This window comes from Gastrolobium bilobum, unplaced genomic scaffold (genome assembly GCF_033153095.1).
Source record: "Gastrolobium bilobum isolate Gb01-03AN ecotype WA unplaced genomic scaffold, APGP_CSIRO_Gbil_v1 utg11941, whole genome shotgun sequence".
NCBI lineage: Eukaryota > Viridiplantae > Streptophyta > Magnoliopsida > Fabales > Fabaceae > Gastrolobium > Gastrolobium bilobum.
The window spans coordinates 81647-102609 of NW_026898164.1; the positions used below are offsets into that span (position 1 = coordinate 81647).

The 20963-nt window shown below is 29.8% G+C and overlaps 1 protein-coding gene across 1 annotated transcript; it reads right to left on the minus strand.

Moving 5' to 3' along the window:
- Positions 1-696: 696 nt before the first annotated feature.
- Positions 697-1834, minus strand: LOC133313435 (protein PLANT CADMIUM RESISTANCE 7-like). The gene is made up of 4 exons (XM_061514809.1): positions 1762-1834; positions 1535-1606; positions 1192-1401; positions 697-752 (listed from the first exon to the last, which is right to left on the minus strand). Exons 1-4 carry the CDS (start codon positions 1832-1834, stop codon positions 697-699), a joined length of 411 nt encoding a protein of 136 aa, XP_061370793.1.
- Positions 1835-20963: the final 19129 nt, after the last annotated feature.

The following is a 20963-nucleotide window of genomic DNA, read 5'->3' on the forward strand; positions in this document are numbered from 1 at the left end:
TCGGTTTTCGCGGTTTGAATCGGTTTGAATCAGTTTGGATCGGTTGATGAACACCCCTACTTTAGACTAGGCTTGACAAAGTTGGCTTATGACCTATTTGTTAAAAATTCCTGTCTTATAAGCTTAAGCCTACTCTATTGTTTAAAAAAGGTCAGACTAGACCAAGCTCAACATAAGCTGGGCTGTAGGTTAGGTCAGGCTAGCCTGACCCATTTACACTCCTACTTCAGGCATAATTATTTTAATCATTCTCCTTAGTTATACATAACATATAAAAGTTGAATCAAACTCTTTGACTTAATCAAATTTAAAATAACAGTAATAACGTATGAACAAAGTAATCAAAATTTTGACGAAATTCACATATAGTTATTAAATAGAGTAAAATAATCAACATACATACCACATCATTCTAACAAAAACTTTGATAAAAAAGTTGCACATTTTTTCTTAAAATAAAATTGTTTATACATCTCAACAACTCTCAGGCTTGTAATTAATTTGGCATGAATTGATACAATATGATTAATAAACGCAAGCACAATTATGAGAGAACACCTCAATGGTCTCATTTCCGGATGATAATTCGTAGCGTTCACAAGCATTGAACAAGAGTTCCTTTGGAGTTACAAAGAAGAAAAACAGAGATCACTAAGATGATACAAAGGTCCTTAATGCTGAAATGGAGCAGATGGATCATCTAAGCATGGAGGGTGGCATTTGTGGAGGTGCATTTGGTGGCCCAATCCAACCTGCATATATTTTTGTGCAATATTGTTAACTTTTTATTTAATGTTTTTTATTTCAATTCCATTGTGTGTGTATTTCAACTTCTAGTATGTGGCTGGCTATATGTGGCATATAAAATGTGATAACTTTTTTTTTTAAACCCAATGAGATGCTAGCTTGTTCATGAATAATATAGGGGAAAAAAGACTATCATTTAAAAAGATACAAATTGTATCCTTTTAGATGATTTACACAAAGTATGACTGGTCATACTTTGTGTAAATCTAAAAAACTACTTTTTTTTTTCTCTCCTCAGTCATATCGCTGATGTATAAAGTAAATTTTTTTTTTTTTTTCAGAATTACACAGAGTATGACCGATCATACTCTGTGTAAGTCACTAAAAAGACACAACTTGTGTCCTCTTTGAATGACACACACTAAACTCATAATATATACGTACCTTTGGAAGGGTCAAGGCCTCTTGCTTTAAGCTCAGCATGTTCTTGGCATAAGGCACATGATTCGCAGCAGAAATGAACACAGCAATCAGAACAAGGTTCAGCTGGTAACCCAAACTTTGCTCTGAGTTTCTCTCTGTAAAGACAAGAGTAGAGGCAGTGACAGCTAACGCACATAAGTAACCCATAGGCACAGCCTTGACCAAAGCAAGCTACATTCAAAACCACACAAACATATTAGAAATCATAAATCAAACTAAATTATGAACAGAACATAGCAAAATAAGCATCATAGTGTATGTAATCTGTTTATTTAATTCTTCTTTATTGATGTCATATACTTACAACTACGCCCTTCATCCACAATCTCTGCAATTTGGCCAAAGGTGATGCATGGCAGACAGCAAGTTATGAAACCTGCATTGTATTATTTACAAATTAATAATTGAATTACTTGGAAAATTTCAAAGATATAATTCAATTATCAAGGAAAATGTTTGCCTCTGATAAAATTACCCACACTCATATACCATATGATATTAAGTCTCTATGCTATTATTTGTATGGCTTACATGTTGTTGAGTCTTCACAACTACAGAATGGAGTTGACCATTTGGGTGGGGAAGGATTACCACCGAAATTCATCGTTTGAGCTACTAAGAAAATGTGTTTAAGTCGTTAACACAAGATTTGAGAGAACAAAAACAAATTTTCAGGGTGAGATATCTCGGAGAATACTTGAACGTGCCCCTTTGATTTGTTCAGTTTAAATAAATACACACAGCGTTGAAAACATCGACAGTGAAATAAATAAAACGAATTGAAATGGTTTATGCAGTTGTCCTTAGCCAAAAAAAAAATGCACAATATTTGACGGTGTGCCAGGACTGCTTCAAACATGGGAATTTCATACCTTACTCCTTTCTCTTGTTAATTGCCTAAGTTTAATCATGCCATCTCATCATGAATCATGATTTTATTACTTGTTATTGCTTTTGGCCGTCTCCATATTTTTCTTTTTGTCTTTTTCACATTTTTTTAACTCTTTAAAAAAAAATGTAGGCAGGATCAGAGGAAACCACTTGTTAAGGTCGCGGCAGTTTGATGGTTAATTTTTAAGTTGATTGTTTGAGTACATAACTGAAACTAACAAAATGATTCCTTGAAAAATCTGATAAAAAAATGTAAACTGAGTTAACAAAATTTGAGTCTGAAATTATTATTTTTTATTTTTTTGGTATCCTAAGTCTGAATTTTTTTAATCCTAGTTAACCCAACCCGATCTAGTCTAGCTCGCTAACCCAAAATACTACTATTGTTTTATGCAACAGATTATATTTACAAATTTTTTTGTTTACAAACTCTTACAAATTATACTATCTTCTCCCGAGAGAACATTAGTCACACTATTTTTTCCCGGAAGAACATAGTGCAATTTGCAAAAATTTGTAAAAAAAATTTGTAAACAGATTCTTCCCCTTGTTTTATTTGAAAAATTGAAGCTTAATCTGTTTAAAAAAAGAAAGAATTGAAGCTTACTCATAAACTATCCTTTTTCAAGAACTAAAACACAAAATAAAATTGGTTTAGTTGTTTATTTTTTATTTAATTGTTTTAAAAATTAATTTTTTATATTTTTCTTTTATAATATAAAAACAAGAATATATTTTAATTATTTTTGTTTTTTATTTTTATTTTCATGAATTTTAAACTCTCACTTCAAATTGCTGCCGTCACCAATGTTATTAGAGTTGCCGATCACCTATATAGTATCGATATTGACACGAGACACGTGACACGACACGACACTCCAACACGTTAATTTTAAAAAATATTAGATTTCGACATATTAAGACTCGTTTTGATATTAAATAATATTTTTAATTTTATGTAGTATATATTATATTTAATATTCAATAATTTAACAAAAAAATGAAACTAAACTGATAATATTCATCAATTTTGCAAAGAAACATAAGATATCCCCAATATTTATATTAAACTCAATAAAATGGTAATCGTAATCCAACGAATTTAATAGTTAGAACTAAAAACTCAACGCAACGCAACCTTTCAACCTTCTTTTGAATTTCTATAACGCGCGTTGGAGTGTCGGGAGTGTCGGAGAGTATCAGAAAGTGTCTGACACGACACGTTAGAATTTTTGAAGTGTCGGTGCTTCATAGCCGATCACCATCAGAAACTATTGTAGCACATACATTGTTTTTAAAAGGAGTAAAATATAAGAATTTGAAGGAAAATATACACACACGTATATATATTTGATTTGATTTTTTCATATTGCATTAGAATTAAATTCTCAAATTGTGACTCAACTAACAATGAGCTCCACATTTATTAAAAGGGTTTATCATTTATCATTTAACATGACCACAAAAAGTTTTCTACACACACAGCATTTTGTGGGGCACGCAGCAAAAAAAAAAAAAAAACTTCGGCACGCAAAACGAATCTCTATAACATATCACAATCACTTTTCCTACAACATAACTCTTATAAAACCCTTATTAAAAAGAGAAAAAGAAAAACTTTACACACAAATCGAAGGGTCACAACACCTCATGATACATGAGAAAATGTTTATATATATATATATATATATATATATATATATATATATATATATATATGAATTAAAATGAAATGAAACTTTTCTAATTTTTTTAAAAAAGGAAATATCGAATTTGGTATTCTTGCTACATTAAAAAAAATAAAAAAATCCCACCAACTCGATCTGCTGCCAGTAGAGCTGCCCGTCGTCGAAGCTCACTGTTGTTCTCACCATTGCCATCGGAACATCGTCAAGCTTTTAAAACCTATTCTTAAAATAAAGTTCATTAATTTTTTTTTTATAATAATTTTTTTTATTAAAGTTCATTAATTTTTTTATAATAAAGTTCATCTTTTAAACTTTTTTTTTTAAAACCTTCACGTATACGGGCCTTAATAGATCCATAACACTATGGATTAGCCCATTTATCTGGCAACTCAAATTTTAATGACAAAATATTATCTAAAAACATATTAGACCGATTATTTTAGAGATGTCAAAGATAAGAGATTACAATTTAAAAGATGCCATGTTATGACTAAAAAAAAAATGTAAAATCGAATCAAAAATATTTTCTATTTCTGCTTGCCAGCTATGGGTGGACTTTGATTTTAATATCACCATTCCATTTTTTTTTTCATGATTAACTGTGACCTTTTCCTACTCTTTTTTTTTTTTTGGTGTGGATTTCCTACTTATTTTATTTTCCCAGTTTTTATAAATTAGTTTTGTATTTGAAAATGGGGAATTTATATATATTTATAATTAGAGTAGTAAAAAAAAAGAGTAACAAAATTTTCTCATAAGAAATTAAAGTATTAACTTTGTATTTAAAGAAAATCTTTTTCTAGAGTGTATTTTCTTCAGAATATCCGAATCGTATTAACAAATGTTGAAATAATGAAAGAATATTGACTTGAGAATTAGTTAAATTTATGAATTACCTATTTTAACAAAAGTTAAAATCATAATAGGGTTCTTAAACGACGGGATGGGTAAGCCACAAACACAAGCCTACCTAAGCAATCTTAAATAAAAAAAAAATGTTATTACATTTAGTTTGAAATGTTAATTGATTTTTTTTAGAATATTAAAAATATTTATAATTTCACGCATCAGAGTAGTTTTAGGGCATTTTATATAAGGATTCTATTTTCTCACGTTGTTGGAAATAGTTATCTCCTATTATAGACACATGATGTGGTGGGGTCCACCAACTATTAAAAAAAAGAAAAATGGTGGCACAATTTTTGATGTGAGAACAATATAAGTAGGGGTGTAAATGGGCTGGGCTTTGGCCTTCCTGGCCCAAGCTTACATAAAAAAATATTCAGCCTATCTGGCCTATTGGCCTACTAAAGACTTTATTTATAGACCAAATTTGACCTATTTTTAAAAATTACAGAGTCTTATATGGCTTACAGACCTTGTAGGCCCTAGTGATATATTTTAAAATATTTTTAAAAAATTTTAAAAATATTTTTAACAATTTTTAAAATATTCGTTTCACATTACAAGTCATCAACGTTTTCATAAATTGTTGCATTTTTTACACGAGATATAAATTTCACTAGTGAGCATTAAAAATTTTACAATAGTAAGAAAAAAAACTAATTCAAGCTCAGAGATAACTTGCCAGAGAAGGGAGAAGCGGCGTTGCACAAAATAATTTAGGGTTGGTACTGATTGCCACCTAAAATAAATATATTATTTTATTTAAAAAAATTAAATAGGCCAGCCTACGAGGCTTTACGCCAGGCTTGATAAAATTGGCCTATGACCTACTTGTTAAAAATGCTTTATTATTAGCCTAAGTCTATTCTACTATTTCAACGTAGGCTTGGCTGTAGGCTAGGCCAGACCAGCCTGACCCATTTATACCACTAAATATGAGATTGTTATCTCATGTAAAATGAGATAATGATTTCCTTTTTATATATTATGTTCACAATTCAGTTATATAGATTATATAATATATATACATGTTGGGGCAATGATTTAGCTAAACTCAAGCAACAACTTCTCCTAATGATGGGAAGCACTTGCAGGCTGCAACAATGAGCCCATTTATGTAAGACCCATTTGTAATCGGGTTACCGAATCTATAAATCGATTTTATGTCAGGTCCATGGGTCCAAGGAAATTGTATTTATTTACCAGGACCATGGCTGTTTTTCTAATGGTAAGGGGTGAAAAATAAATTTGTACAAATATTTATTCTAATGATCAAGAGACAGAAGAAATCATTTTAAATTGCTCTCAGTAACATAACAAATCCTACAATATATATATATATATATATATATATATATATATATATATATATATATAGGACATGAACATATAGTTTGGAAATTCTCTTGCTAAACTAAACAAGAATTTCCAAGATGCTAGCCTGAATAACATTATAATATAACTGTAGGACATGAACAGATAGTCATGGCAATTTATCAAGGTCCCATGATGATATCACGTCATGATGACATCAATATCATGTCAATTGTTACTTTGGTTGCTCAGAATTCTAGATGAAGCTACTACATAATGCATATGCCACTAGTATTTTATCAAGTAAATTAGAACTCTTAGCCAGTAGTTTGATAACTAAGTAAAGAAGGAAGTACTGTTTATATTCATTTAGTGCTCTGCAAATGATAAATATAATGTAGTGTCCCATTATGTGCATCTGCTTGAACATTCCATACAGATTAAATATTCATTGATTGATTGGAGCAGATCAAATGTTAGACCTTTATCAGATACCAGCTGTTCAGTGCTCTCACGATGAATTCCATGATGGGCCTTTTAGTGTATATATTACATGCTTTTCATCAGTGTTACTTGCATATTATAAGGTTGATAATTTTTTTGTGATATCAATCAATTTCACATCGAATTGTTGAAGGAACTTTCCAAATCATGGGCTGATGTTTTAGATATAATATTATATAACAAGGAAATTATTTATTTTTCAAGTTAATGCCTGGAGGGGGCACCTATTGGAAATTGGAGTTAGGTTAATTAAGTTGATATCTGATTTATGATAATTCCACAAATAAGAATATGCCAAAGAACTCTGCACAATACATTTGACTTTCAAGCTTTCCTTTTTACTATTTTCATACTTTGGCAATTGGCCTGTTTGGTTTCGCTTAGCGGTAATGTCTCTTTCACTATGTTATACATTCTCCACTCAAAAGGCTGAGTGGTCTTGGTCTTTGCTTATTAGTCTAAAATGTTAAATGAAATTCAATGTTTCAATCCCCACTTAAAGGAGAGCCCTTCATTATAATTTGTATTCTACAAATGGATTGATTACACTTTGTTTGTGAGATCCACTGGTGAAAACTTTTGCACCAAAATATGGCCCTCAACTCTATAAGCTGTTCAGGTACTGTTATCATCTTCTCCACAATTTTTTTGTCAAATTACATTTCTGAGGTGCCTTAACATTACAATTAACATCAACAGTTTTTGAGAGTTAAGTGGATTCCAGATTCAAAGTTTTTGCTTTTGATAAGAAAAGAAATTCCACACTTACACATCTGCCGGTCCACATAGATAGGCCAGAAGATCATCCTTAAAACTTGATTGTGATTAATAATATCTGTGTAGGTTAAGCATGAAAGTATAAAAAAATTGATACACCAATAGAACAAATAGCCTTAAGGGAAAATACTAAATACATTCAACAATGACATGACAATGGCTACAAATTTCAAGTGTTTAAGCAATTGGCAGCATAGAAAGAGGACAACAAATTGGACAAAAAAGGTTAAAGGTTTCCAGAGAAGCACATTCAATTGACACGGATCCTGATTTAGTTCATTTGTCCCCATGATGATTGGACAAATTGACAAAAAAGTGAGTCAAGTCCCTCAAGTACTAGCTTAGCTTGCACACTTGAATTTCCGATTGGGAGTGTAATGGTGGAATGATAAACGACTTTTTCATTTGATAATTTATAGTCATAAGCAATCAATGGACAGATATGGTTTTGGTTCCATTTAAAAAGTTCTACAGTCATATTCAAACTACCCTCTTCAAGTACTAGCAGCCTCTTCCCAGATGTGGTTGCCAGTTGCCATTACTCACAGTTAAAGTAACCAGCCTCTTGTTTGATTCTTCTTTTCTTTTCCCACTTTTTTAACACTCCTTGGTGGGGCTGATTAGGTGAAGAATGTAGTTATGAGTTGCCTCTTAAGTTTCTTACCACCAGGTTAAAATTTTGAGGAGAATCACTAATTTATTTGATCTGAGGTGAAGAGCTTTTCATTGTCATGTTACCTGTTTCTTGAGCATGTGGAGATAATGGAGCCAATTAACAATTTAGTGCTATTTGTGAAAAGTGTTTGTGTAGTGACCTGTATGCTGCCCAACTGTTAGTGTATGATTTGTTAGAGATGTGAGTGAAAAAGTCATTCAATCACCTCATTTTAATCACTTCAACATTTTTCTTTTTTCTTTTGGATTTCTTACACGTTTCATATTTTTATTGCTTGAAATTTTAGCTGTACGTGAATAGTATCATACCATTTTGTTAATTGGATTATGGAGGGATAATCTTTCGTTGTCACCACCTTTTTTCTGCACTGAGCAAACTAAATCTGATATGATTTGAATTCAGGTCAAATTAACCAATAAAATAAATACTGTAATCTTTTTCCCTTTCACCAATAAAATAACAAAATGAAACAGAGCAGAGACAGGGAAAGGAACGAGCCAAATCAGCTAATCAAGTGGATACAAAATGCTCCTGGTGCTAATATAAAGTCTCTATATATTTATATTGACATTAGATAATAACCATAAGTAATGCCCGAAGAATTTGCCACTTCCACAATACTTTATTGATTATCATCAAGCATGCTTGGTTATACTATAATCATACATATTATACATGATAATGGTAGGGTCAATAATCACAAGTTTCATATTTCCAAAAAAAATTAATAATAATCACAAGTTTCATCAATCCTAGCTAACTGTTTTATTTGATATTTGATTAATGAAAAAACTCACAAGTCAAAAGGAATACGTATCCACTACATGATGCTTTCTGAAGGGAAAAAGAAATAACACATTGACAAAGGTAGATATATCAAATTTCATCATGAAAATAACATTTTATTTGCATTTGATAAACTTTTGATCCATGTCAATTGTTACTTGTCTTGTGAGGAAAGAAATCATATTCAAATTGCACTAAAAAGGATGTGATAATCTGTCATTTAAAACATGGAAGAAAGCAGCCGCCCAATTTGACACTTGAGAAGTCACCATTAACCACACTATGGCAAAAGCTGGACGTTGATTCTCTTGTCAAAATGCAGTGCAGCAACAAGTTTACATCTAAGCCTCGTGAATCATGATTTTCAGCAACATTAAATTATTAATAGTGCGTAGTACTAATACTATAGGAATCTACATACTGCATTAATATATTGTGTGCAAATTTAATCAGTTTATGGAGAGGATACGTACTTGATTTATCATCCTCTTTAACAAATACAGAATCAGGAAAAAAAAAAAATGGACATGGATTATGCTAAACCACTTCTAAGCACGGCTTCTGCTGCGTGCATATGGGGTCATGCTTGCCACTGTATGCAATATGACACTTGCTGGTCAATGTCCATGCACATAATGGATTACACACTTCTAAATGATTTGTCCTTTGCCAAATAATTACTTAGTTTAATATTAAAATACGTTGTAAAGTACTCAATATGGAGCAAAATGAAAAACATAAGAGAAGAAAAAAGGGGAAAAGAATGAGTGGCTTACTGTAGAATGCACTACATTGTTTTGATTACATTAAAGTACACTTGAATCTTGATTGAAAATGTCACCTATAGAAATATGACTTGTTATTGCTATACAGATTGACAATGATCTATGCTCCATTGTTGAAAGTGAGCACTTTTAGGATACCTTAATCTTTCTGATATTAAAATTTAATGAACTAGGAGAAGACATTAGCTGATCCTGACTCTTAAGGAAGGATAGGGCCATTTTATTGAAGAGGAGGGGAAAAAAAGGCCATATGTTTTCATAATTGAAGTTGACCTAACTGCATGTGGTAGGATTCTGGTTGAAAAAATTGTACTCATACACCAAAATAGACTTACTTCCTTTATTTCATTTCTATCTAGTGCATTATAGAATGGGTTTTATATATGGAGCAGTTATATTTACAAACTTTTTTTTTTATAAATTCTTACAAACTACACTATGTTCTCCTGGGATAACATAGTGTAATTTGTAAAAAAAATTCAAAAAATTTGTAAAGGGATCATTCCCCTCTATTTATATATATATATATATATATATATATATATATATATATATATATATATATATATAAACTGTTGATGAACCTTATCCTAGTCCAAGTAAACTTCCTGAAATTCAAATACTCTTAATAATTTAGAATCTCACATAATTAAGTAGCAAAATAAAGATTCTCATTTATGCTTTTGAGACCCCAGTTAACTAAGTACACTTCTTTGAATTCCAATACCCTTAAATAACATAGATTCTTTTAAACATAGTACTAGAAGACCGGTTCTCATTTCTGCTTCTAAAAACCATGTATTTTATAATCAGACAATGATACTCCCAACAAGCCATTTATCTTGTGTGCCTGTGAGAGTTTCAAGGGTCTGCCTTAATAAGTTAAAACCCCATCCCCATAATATACTGTCCTTAATCTAAAAGGGTCAATAGCCAGCAGTAACCCACTCACAAAAGTATTATACAGTTCCTCAAGTAATGGGCCATTTTTAGTCTTTAAATTTGACATTCAGCAAAAGTCACCCTTGCACAAACCCATTAACTTAAAGAAATATATTTGGGGAAATACTGTCTTAGTGGTAGCAACATAATTTTGTATCCTTCCAACGTCATCCACACTCTGAGACCTAAAGTGTTAGACTAATTGCCTCCACGATTACAATCCCACTAAAACAAGTTCCTTTGTCACTGTAGAAAACAACTCCCTAATAGTTCAAGATACTCTTCTAGAGGCCCTATATTCCTAGTTGCATTTGGCAAATTGAGTAAATGCTCTTCTGCCAAGGAATCTGTACACGTGGTTCTGTAAGATAGCCACCTCCACTAGTGGCTTAACATGTCAGGGACTGATTTTTCAATTACAGGAATAAATATTTACCCCCCACAAAATAATGTCTTTGGTTAGTGATCACTTTTATTTTATTTTTAAAAAAAATTTAGTTAGGATTGTCCCTACCAATATGCAAATAAATTGGTGTTACTTGCTGTCCTAGAGATCAAATAAGCCAATAATGTGAAAGCGCACAATATTATAAGATTTGAGGAGAATAAAATAAGCCAATAATGTGAAAGCACTCAAATAAACTTTGAAGAGAATGGCACAACTCAACAACACTTACCATACTGTTTCGAAAGCTTTGCTTTCAGCACACCCGGATTTGAAATGAATAGCATGTGACAATGACGGCTGCATTTTCTTTACTGAAGATAACTTCCTGAAAACTGTACTTTATATATTCTCAGGTATTTATGGCACAAGTTTGGCTGGATTTTGAAAAAGATAACATTATTTTTTTAGAAGAACTTTCTTTAATAGTCAAGACCTCTCAAATTTAATTAAATGAAGAAAGTAATAATTATAATAATCAACTCTAATTGACAAAATATTAAAATTGATTCTATTTAATCCCTAAGATTAAGGGTTTTGACATCTCTCCTAAAATACAAGAATTAAACTTTCATGAATCAAGATTTAATTTGCACGAACCTACATTGAAGTTGAATAAAAAAATAAACAAATAAACTTTACCTAATACATATATGGGAGAATAACTTATCAGTAGGATAAGTTCTCTCTCTTCCTAAAGAGAGAAGAAAATAGAGAGCGAAAATAAGACGAGAAAAGAGAAAATAAAATATGCGGATCTCACTTCTTATATGTGTCTGTAGAAAAGTTGAATTTTTTTCTATAACATGATACATATATATATATATATATATATATATATATATATATAGGGACATGATCATTTGACACCAGTGTTAAATTTAAAGTTTGACACCTCATCTGAAAGCCGTTAGATAAAAAAAGATCAACGTCTCTCAGATGAAGTGTCAAATTTCAAATTTGACACCAGTGTTAAAAGATCTTGTCTCATATATATATATATATATATATATATATGCTCATTTATATTTCTACAGCTGTTATATCCTTCATTGTTGTAGGTAAAATATTCCTGCAGGTGTTATATCTGTCATTGCTGTAGAAATAATTTAATATATATATATACACACACGCGTAAGCCCAAGCTAATAATCGCTAATAATCATTCCTTAACTTGCGTCACTTGAAATAACCATCCTAGCTAGGGAGGGAGCTCAATAACACTGTTTACCTATCACACTCACATCAAATTATTCTTTGGATTTTGTTGCAAAGTGTTTTTAAGGTATTTGTTAACAATGAAAAATAAAAAATATTAAATAAAATGTAAAGTTTTATTTTTTTAATTTTTAATACATTAAATGTTTTTTTTAATTAATATTTTCATTTTGTTTCGGAGTTGAAATCAAAATGATTAACCAAATAATACTAAACATTCACAGAATACATTATAACCAATTCACTGGCATGGAAAAACTAGTTTATGGAGTTTTTTTTCTTTTCCAAGAAAAAAGAGAGAGTTCAATTTAAAAAACGAACCATTTCTCTAGTTTTGTTTTGTTTTTCACACAAAACCGAACTACGTGCGACAAAGACCTTTATTGATAACTTACCGTCCAATTTTTTTATTTTTTTATTTTTTTGGGATAATTATTACCATCCAAATCTAGCTATACACTCACTACAACTTAAGAACTTATAATTTAAAGTAGAAAAGTTACGCATGCATTCTTCCTCTCTTTATGTCATTGGTTATAAAAAAATCGAGACACTAACTTAAAATTTTTTAGGTACCCTACTCTAGCTATCACTCAAATCGTGATTAGGACACCACTCCACTGGTGTGATTAGGACCTAGTTTCTGCCCGTATTACTCAACATATATATCCTCGTATTCTAGTATTCCATATTCAGATCAATACAACGAGCATAGTAGCAAAAAAGGAATAAATAAATAAACTAGGTTTTCTTTTTCTTTTTCTCTTTTCAAATATTTACTCCACTGCATAAACAATACCAATCTCAAAAATATCAACTGGTCCACAAAAGTTGGGAGTCCTATGTGTTTTGGAAGATGAGCTAGTATGAAGAAGCAATAATTGGGGATCCTGCATTCTGTTACACAATTTATTACTTAGTGTTGCAAGAGCTTCCCCCACCTCACTTTACTTGCTTAATAAATTTATGGAATCTGGAATATTCTGAGTTGATACCGCTTTATAGATGTTGTAAATTCTTTAATAAAAAATAGGGATTGTACTTTGTCATTTAACATGACACAACGAAATTTTCTACACACACAACATTTTGTGAGGCTCGCACTTTTTAAAGTAAAAAAAAAAAAAAATTAAGGCACGCAAAACGAATCTCTATAACATTACACAATTACTTTTCCTACAACATAACTCTTATAAAACCCTAAAAAATATGTTTTAAATAGTAGGTAGTGTAGAAGTCCCACATCATATACATATATGTATATCTTTGATTTCGTTTGTTATATAATGGAACCTCCTAGGTGTAATTGCAGTGGGGAACCAGGAATTTACATGAGGGAGGCAGTCAGATGCATAAAATATTATTTATGTCCGTACATTTAGTGATGGAGTTCGGGGGCAAGAGTCCTTGAAATTTTTATATAAAGAAAGTTTTAAATATATTAAAAAACAAAAAATGTTATAGCGAACATATATACTCCGAAAATTCCTCTAAACCATGTAGCCACTCTCCCAAGCTCCCATTTGACATGCATTCATAAAGCAACAAGTTTGAGTCTTTTTAACATCTACATTAAATATTGGGGCCACTTAATATCAACATTAATTCAAAACGATCCCCCAAACAAAATAGTTATGGATCCACTGAATAAATATTTTTATACTGATATAAGTTAGAAAGAGCAAATCTTCATGAAATTGTCGCATCTTAAATAATTAACAAATAACTATCCATATAAATGAAAGTTAACCCAAAATAGGAAGCAATAAGTAGGGGTGTGCAAAAAAACTGGTTCACTTGCCCTGCCTTTGATCCGACCTTGACCTGACCCATAAATACCTACATTTTTTGAACTGGTTTAAATACTGACCCATTTTTATTTGGGTCAGTTTTAAACCTGACTTGTTTTAATATTAACCCATACCCATTATGTGAAAAAAAAGAAAAAAAATCACAATTACATTAAAACAATTACGTCAAAAATTTTTACGGAAACTATTTTCATAAAAAAATTTCGCAAAAATTTTTGACGAAAAATATTTTCTTCAAAAATTGTGACTAAAAATATTTCTGTAAAAAAAATTGACGGAATATTTTTTTTTGTCAAATTTTTTGACGGAATCTAAATTTCGTCAAAATATTTCACAAAAAAATATATTCATCAAAAATTTCGACGAAACACATTTTCGTCGAAATTTTTTGACGAAAATTTTTTTTATCAAAATTCTTTACATATTTCAAATTTCGGCGAAAGTTTTCGACGAAAACATTTTCGTTAAATTTTTGACAAAAAAAAAATTCGTCGAAATTTTTAGCGATATCGAAAATTTTAAACTAAATATTTTCGTCAAGTTTTTTGATAAAAAATATTTCCATAAAAAATTTCAACGAAACACATTTCTGTAAAAAAATATTCGTAAAAATTTTTGACAAAAAATATTTCGATAAAAATTTTTGACGGAAAAAATATTCTGTCAAAATTCTTTAGAGAATCTAAATTTCGAATGAAACATTTCCCTCCAAACAATTTCCATCGAAAATTTTGACGAAATACATTTCTATCAAAAAAATTTGACAGAAAAAAATTTCATCAAAATTCTTATGTAGATTTCAAGTTTTGGCGAAAGTTTTCGACGAAAAAATTTTCGTTAAACATTTTGACAAAAAAAAAATTTCGTCGAAATTTTTAGCGAAACACATTTCCATCGAAAATTTTCAACTAAATATTTTCGTCAAATGGACTCTTTGTCCCTCTGTTAGAGGTGTTCCAGAAATGTATGCGATCGAGTAAATAGCTCTACGAACGAATGGATCGGAACGAATTGGAAAATGGAAATATTTGTACAAGTTATACCCTTCGTCACCACTTTGCGTAAAATCATTAGGTATCAATATGTTAGATACCTGTGACTCGATTGGTGAAATAGTACCTCTCTTCAAAAAAGCATGTTTTTTTTTACCGTCACACAAAGAAAAAATGTTGTTGCGAATGAATAAGATATTGAGGAATTGTCCACACGTAAAATCATAATTATTGATACAGGCCTTTTCCACATAATCCACGTAAAAAGGTAATTTGTTGTTACAATAGAAGAAGTTATATCGATTATTCAAGAATCGAAGTCGATTTGCTTTATAAAAAGAGGATATCAATGAACTTCTATGAAATGGTTTCACGGGATTCAGCCAATTGTCTTGATCGTGGGATATCATTGAGAAATAGGAATCCGTGTTATCAAAAGATTTCCTTCGATTCTTTCTAGTATGGAATGAGTCAATCATCCACTTTGGTATCTTCTTGAACAAAAATGGTGATATTGTTTCTCCATTGATCAAGAATTTCGAAAGTTTTTTGATAAAAAAATATTTCCATTAAAATTTTCAACGGAACACATTTTTGTAAAAAAAATTCGTAAAAATTTTTGACAAAAAATATTTCGATAAAAACTTTTGACAAAAAATTTTTTTTGTCAAAATTCTTTAGAGAATCTAAATTTTGTCGAAAGTTTCGGATGAAACATTTCCCTCGAAACAATTTCCGTCAAAATTTTAATCAGAACACATTTCCATCGAAATTTTGAACGAAAAACATTCCGTCAAAATTTTTGACAGAATTCTTTTTTCGTTTAAAACATTTGATGGAAGAAATCATTTTCGTCAAAACTTTTGACGGAAACTAAATTTCGATAAAAAATTTATTTTTGTAAAAATTTTCATTAGAGAAAAAATTTCGTCGCTTTTCGACAAAAAGTATTCCGACAAAAAAATAATTTTGTGACCAAATTTTCGTCGTTTGCAACGAAGAAATTTCGACGAAATTTTGTGAGGAAACCAAGTCAAAAACGGGTCAGGTCAGATTTGACCCACTTTAGAAACCAAGTCAGACCACATCAAAAACCAAGTCAGGTCAGATCCGACCCGGTTCTGAACTAGTTCAACAAAATCCATACCAAGTCAGACCTGACTTGAATCAAATTAAAGCGGGTCAGGTCAAAATACCTGACCTATAAAAACTAAGTTGGGTCGAGTCGGACAAAAACCTGACTCGACCTGACCCATGCACAACCTAGCAATAAGGGTCAGCATATGCAACTAACCCAAACTTTGGTTCATTTCTTGGGGCATTTTTACATATATTATTAGTCACTTAATTTATGATATTTACCAAAATATTATTTTATGTATATATATATATATTTTTCTTCTTCAAATTTTGGGGCCGGCCGCCACCCGCAGCCCCCTAAATCCGCCTCATTACAATATCTCTTGAGTTTTGATATTTAACAATAGAAAAAAGCATAATCCCATTTAATCCCCACTATATTAGGAAAATAATAAAAGGAAGAAAGATGTAGGGCTCGAACTAGAAAACTTTTCTTTGCTAAGCTTTCACATCTGGCTCTAATTGAAGCTCTAGTGTTTGCTTCTGTTTAATGCATCATTTGAATCTGCAACTCGCAGGAAAACCATTGGTTTGACTTTCCAAGTTAATTCCACAATTCTTTTTTTTAAGTACATTACATGTTGGAAATAAAATTTAAGTGGAGATGGAGCTTTCACATTAATTAAAAATGAATTAAGTATGAATTATATAAGTGAAAAAAATCATTGGACTTATTACCTAAAGATTTTGGGTCAAGGTGTTCTCAGCGTCCACTTAACGTAATTAAATCACTTAACTCGTATATAAAAGGTTTGAAAATATTATTGCAATTGAAAAGCTTGAGGCGAAGCATGATTTAGGGAATCTTTGAGGTTATCATTTTAACGTTACAAAATACTATGATAACTTGCAAGTTGCAACATCGTAAGAGCACTGACGGATCGGAAAATATTATTTATGTCTGGCTGTCCTCGAATTTTTTTTTAAAACAAAATTTTAAATGCATTAAAAAAAAAATATATATATATATATATATATATATAAATAAGAAAAAAAAACTTCAATTTAACATAAAAAATTATTCCCACCACTTTTTTTTTTTTATCAAACTGATTTGTTGTATGTCATCATAAAATATCCAATAAAATATATGTCATCTCATTCCATCTCACCGTATTCCATTCATTTCCATTCCATCCTTCATTATATATCCAAACAAAATCTGGTCTAACCAACATCATACTTTACTATTATACTTAAAAAAAAATTCTAGAATTCATGTCCGCACTTTGTGGACATGGCCACATGGGCTACCAAACAGGTCCGCCTCTGCCTACAAGTATTTTGACCACTTGTTTTAGATTTGGGAAAAGTTCAAAAAAAAAAAACCACGAGGTATTGTTTTGAATCACTTATTTTTTTTGCTTTTTTTTTTAATTATTTAACCCCCTGTGAGTTTTCATCCACACATCTCTTTAACATTGTTAGAAAATTAATTAAGTACCTATACCATCCTTTTTAGAAGAAGAAAATAAAGTGATAAAAAGATAAAACAAAAATTAGACCAAATATTATGAAAACTTAAAACACTTAATAAAAGAGTAGAAGAAAAAAATAGCAAAAAAAATCAAATGTATCAAAATAAAAAAAGAAAAGAAATAAGGATACCAATAAAATAAATAAATGTATATAAAAAAATAAAATAGAATAAGAACAAAAAAGAAAAAGAAAAAATAAGACTAAATATATTAAAAATCACAACAATAAAAGAAAAGACTAAACTTCAAAAAAAAAATAGTCCAAAGGAAAAAAGTATATATTGAAGACAAAAAACTAGAAGGAAAAATTAAGATTAAAAATAAATTAAAAAGAAACAGAATAAAAAGAAATCACTTATAAGTTTTCAATATATTTAGTTTTAATTTTTTGCTTTTTTGTCTTTGGTCAATTTTATTCTTTTTTATTTAGATATATTTGGTCTTTATTTTTTTTACTTTTTGATCTATTTTATTCTGATTTTCTCCTCGAATTTTTTTTAACTTTATGCCACCCCATCTATTATAGATTTTCGGAAAAAAAATTAAATAAAAGAGAGAAAATAAAATAGTGATACAAAAAAGATAAAACATATCTAAATAAAAAGAATAAATAGACCAAGGACAAAAAGAAATAGAAAAAAATTAAAAATTAATAACTGTGATTTTTTTTGTTCTATTTTTTTATCTTAATTTTTTCTTCTATTTTTTTGTCTTCAATATTTTGTTTTTCATTTATACAATTTTTTTATTTTAAATTTTAATTTTAATCTTTTCTGTCACCGTTGTGATTTTTAATATATTTGATCTTATTTTTTCTTCTATTTTTTTTCTTATTCTATTTTCTTATATCTTTATTTGTTTTATTTAGACAGATAACATATTTGATTTTTTTTTTACTATTTTCTTAATCTTTTATTAAGTGTTATAAGTTTTCATAATATTTGGTCTTTTTTTTATCACTTTGTTTTCTTCTTCTAATAAAGGTAGAATATGTATACTTAATTAATTTTCTAATAGTATTAAGGAGGTATGTGGATGAAAAAATCACATGGAGTTAAGTGATTAAAAAAATCACATGGAGTTAAGTAATTAAAAGCAATACCACATCAGTTTTTTGAACTTTTCCCTTTAGATTTTGAATATCATTTTAGGGAAAAGTGTGTGTCATTTTAAAAGATGTAAAATTGCGTCATTTTAAATGAGAAAAAAAAATAGATGATGGGGAGAGAGAATGGAAAAAAAATATAGATATGGGTCCCACCTTTTTATGAAAGTGAAATGACATAACTTGTATCATTTAAAAGGATAAATATTTTTTACAGGGACGAAATTTTACTCCAAATAACAGCAAGGAGAGGAGACTAAAGGCCCGTTTGGATGGGCTTTTTTTTTTCTTCAAAAGCTTTTTTTTTCTTAAAAAAAAGCACTTCTCAGTTTTAGTTTATTTGGATATCTGGTTTTAAAAAAAGCAAAAGTCACAAAAAAGTCAAAAACTTACTTTTTCCAGAAGCTAAAAATTTTAACTTCTAAAAAAAGCAGAAAGTCAAAAGCCAATTTTTTTTTCAAAAACTAAATATTTTTATAAAAATATAAATAACTTTAACTTTTGTAAAAAGGACTTCTAAAATAAGGAAGAGATAAAAGTTACTTTTTTTAAAAGTGGAAACAAACAGGCTCTAAGAAAAAGACTAGAAGTATCTCTAGCACGTGTGTGTGAATCAAATAAAAATAATACTTCATGAGATACATTTTCCACCAATACATTGTAATTGTAATCCTTCAAAAAAAAAATGAAAACTTCAATTACTTGTTCACGTATCCTTTCATATTTAGCTTTAAAAAAAATTGACATACAATTAATATGATAATTTTTTATACATAATTAATTAGCTATAACTTATTGATTTAGTTGATTAAAATCATTTTATATAAAATTTTATCAATCAATGTGGATTTATACATATTTGTCAATTTATCTAGATTTATGCTTTTTCTAGTTTTAAGGGAGAACACACAATTGAGATAGGCTTTTGAAAAACCTAAAAGAAATTTCACGATAAGAAAGATGAGGGAAGAAAATGAGAAAGAGAATAAAGTATTTACAATTTTATTATTTAAATAAGAGTGTATTCAAAAAAGAGGGTAAACATGGAGAAGTAGTAAAGTTGTTTATTTGTGATTGAAACATTACGAGTTCGAATTCGAAAAACAATCTCTTCGTAATTATACAAGGATAATGTTGCGTAGAAGTATTGTCTTCATCCCACTGTAACTAGTCAAATTTAACGGGAAGTAATTTTTTAGATGAGAGTTTATTCAAAGAAAACTAAAACAAACCAAATTGGAGGGTTTTCTTCCATTTATTTATTGCTAATTTTTTTCTTTATCTATAAAATTATTTTTGTGTGATGCATATTAAATGAAACAAACCTTTGTTTATAAATATTTCTCAGTGTTATTAGCATTTGAATTATAAATTTCACAAAATGACCAACTACTTCTTCTCTATAATATAACTTTTATCATGAACCTTTTTTTTAATATTTATCATCTCTTGCTTTTAAATCTGATTTTGGCATAAATAAAATATTTAAAAAATATGGAAGTAACGATTAGTAATTAAAATTCTTCATAATAAGAGTTCTTTTTTAAATCGTTCTAAATTGCAAATAGGGCTAGTGAACTGAGCCAACTCTTAACATATCCGTGACTTAGTTTGTTGACAACTTAATATTGAAAAAATTTACTTATTTTTTAGATGAATAAACTTTAATCTTTTGATATGTTTGGTTAGTTCATTATTTTGCGAGATTGTTTTATATATAGAGGCAAAATCAAAATTTAAGTTACAATTTTAAACATAAACCATTAAAAAAGCCCTCACCCACTTAAGCTTTTGGTTGAAGCGATTCTTTACATGGTATCAAAGTCTTGGTGTCCCGGGTTCGATCTTCATTGTCCCTCATTTAATTAATAATTAATCAATTATTGTGGAGTTTTCAATAGGCTCTCTTATAAGGGGACATATTAAAGATATATAAAAATATGAATGTAGCCCCCCTTGTCACGAATTCGATTCTCATCGCCCTCCACTTTCCTCTGTGAAATTTCTTAGCACAGGTAGGTTGAGTCTGATGCATCATTCACCCTTCAAGCCCAATGAGCTCTCGTGTGAGGGAACATGTTAGAGATATATAAAACCTTTAATATAGCCTCACTCAACAGTTTAAGCTTTTGTGTTGAATTAGTATTTTACATGGTATCAGAGCCTCGGTGTCCCGGACTCGATCCTCGCCGCCCCCCATTTTCTTTCTAGTGAAATTTCTTTGCATAAGTAGGTTGGGCCTAATGCATCATCCACCCTTTAAGTTCAATAAGCT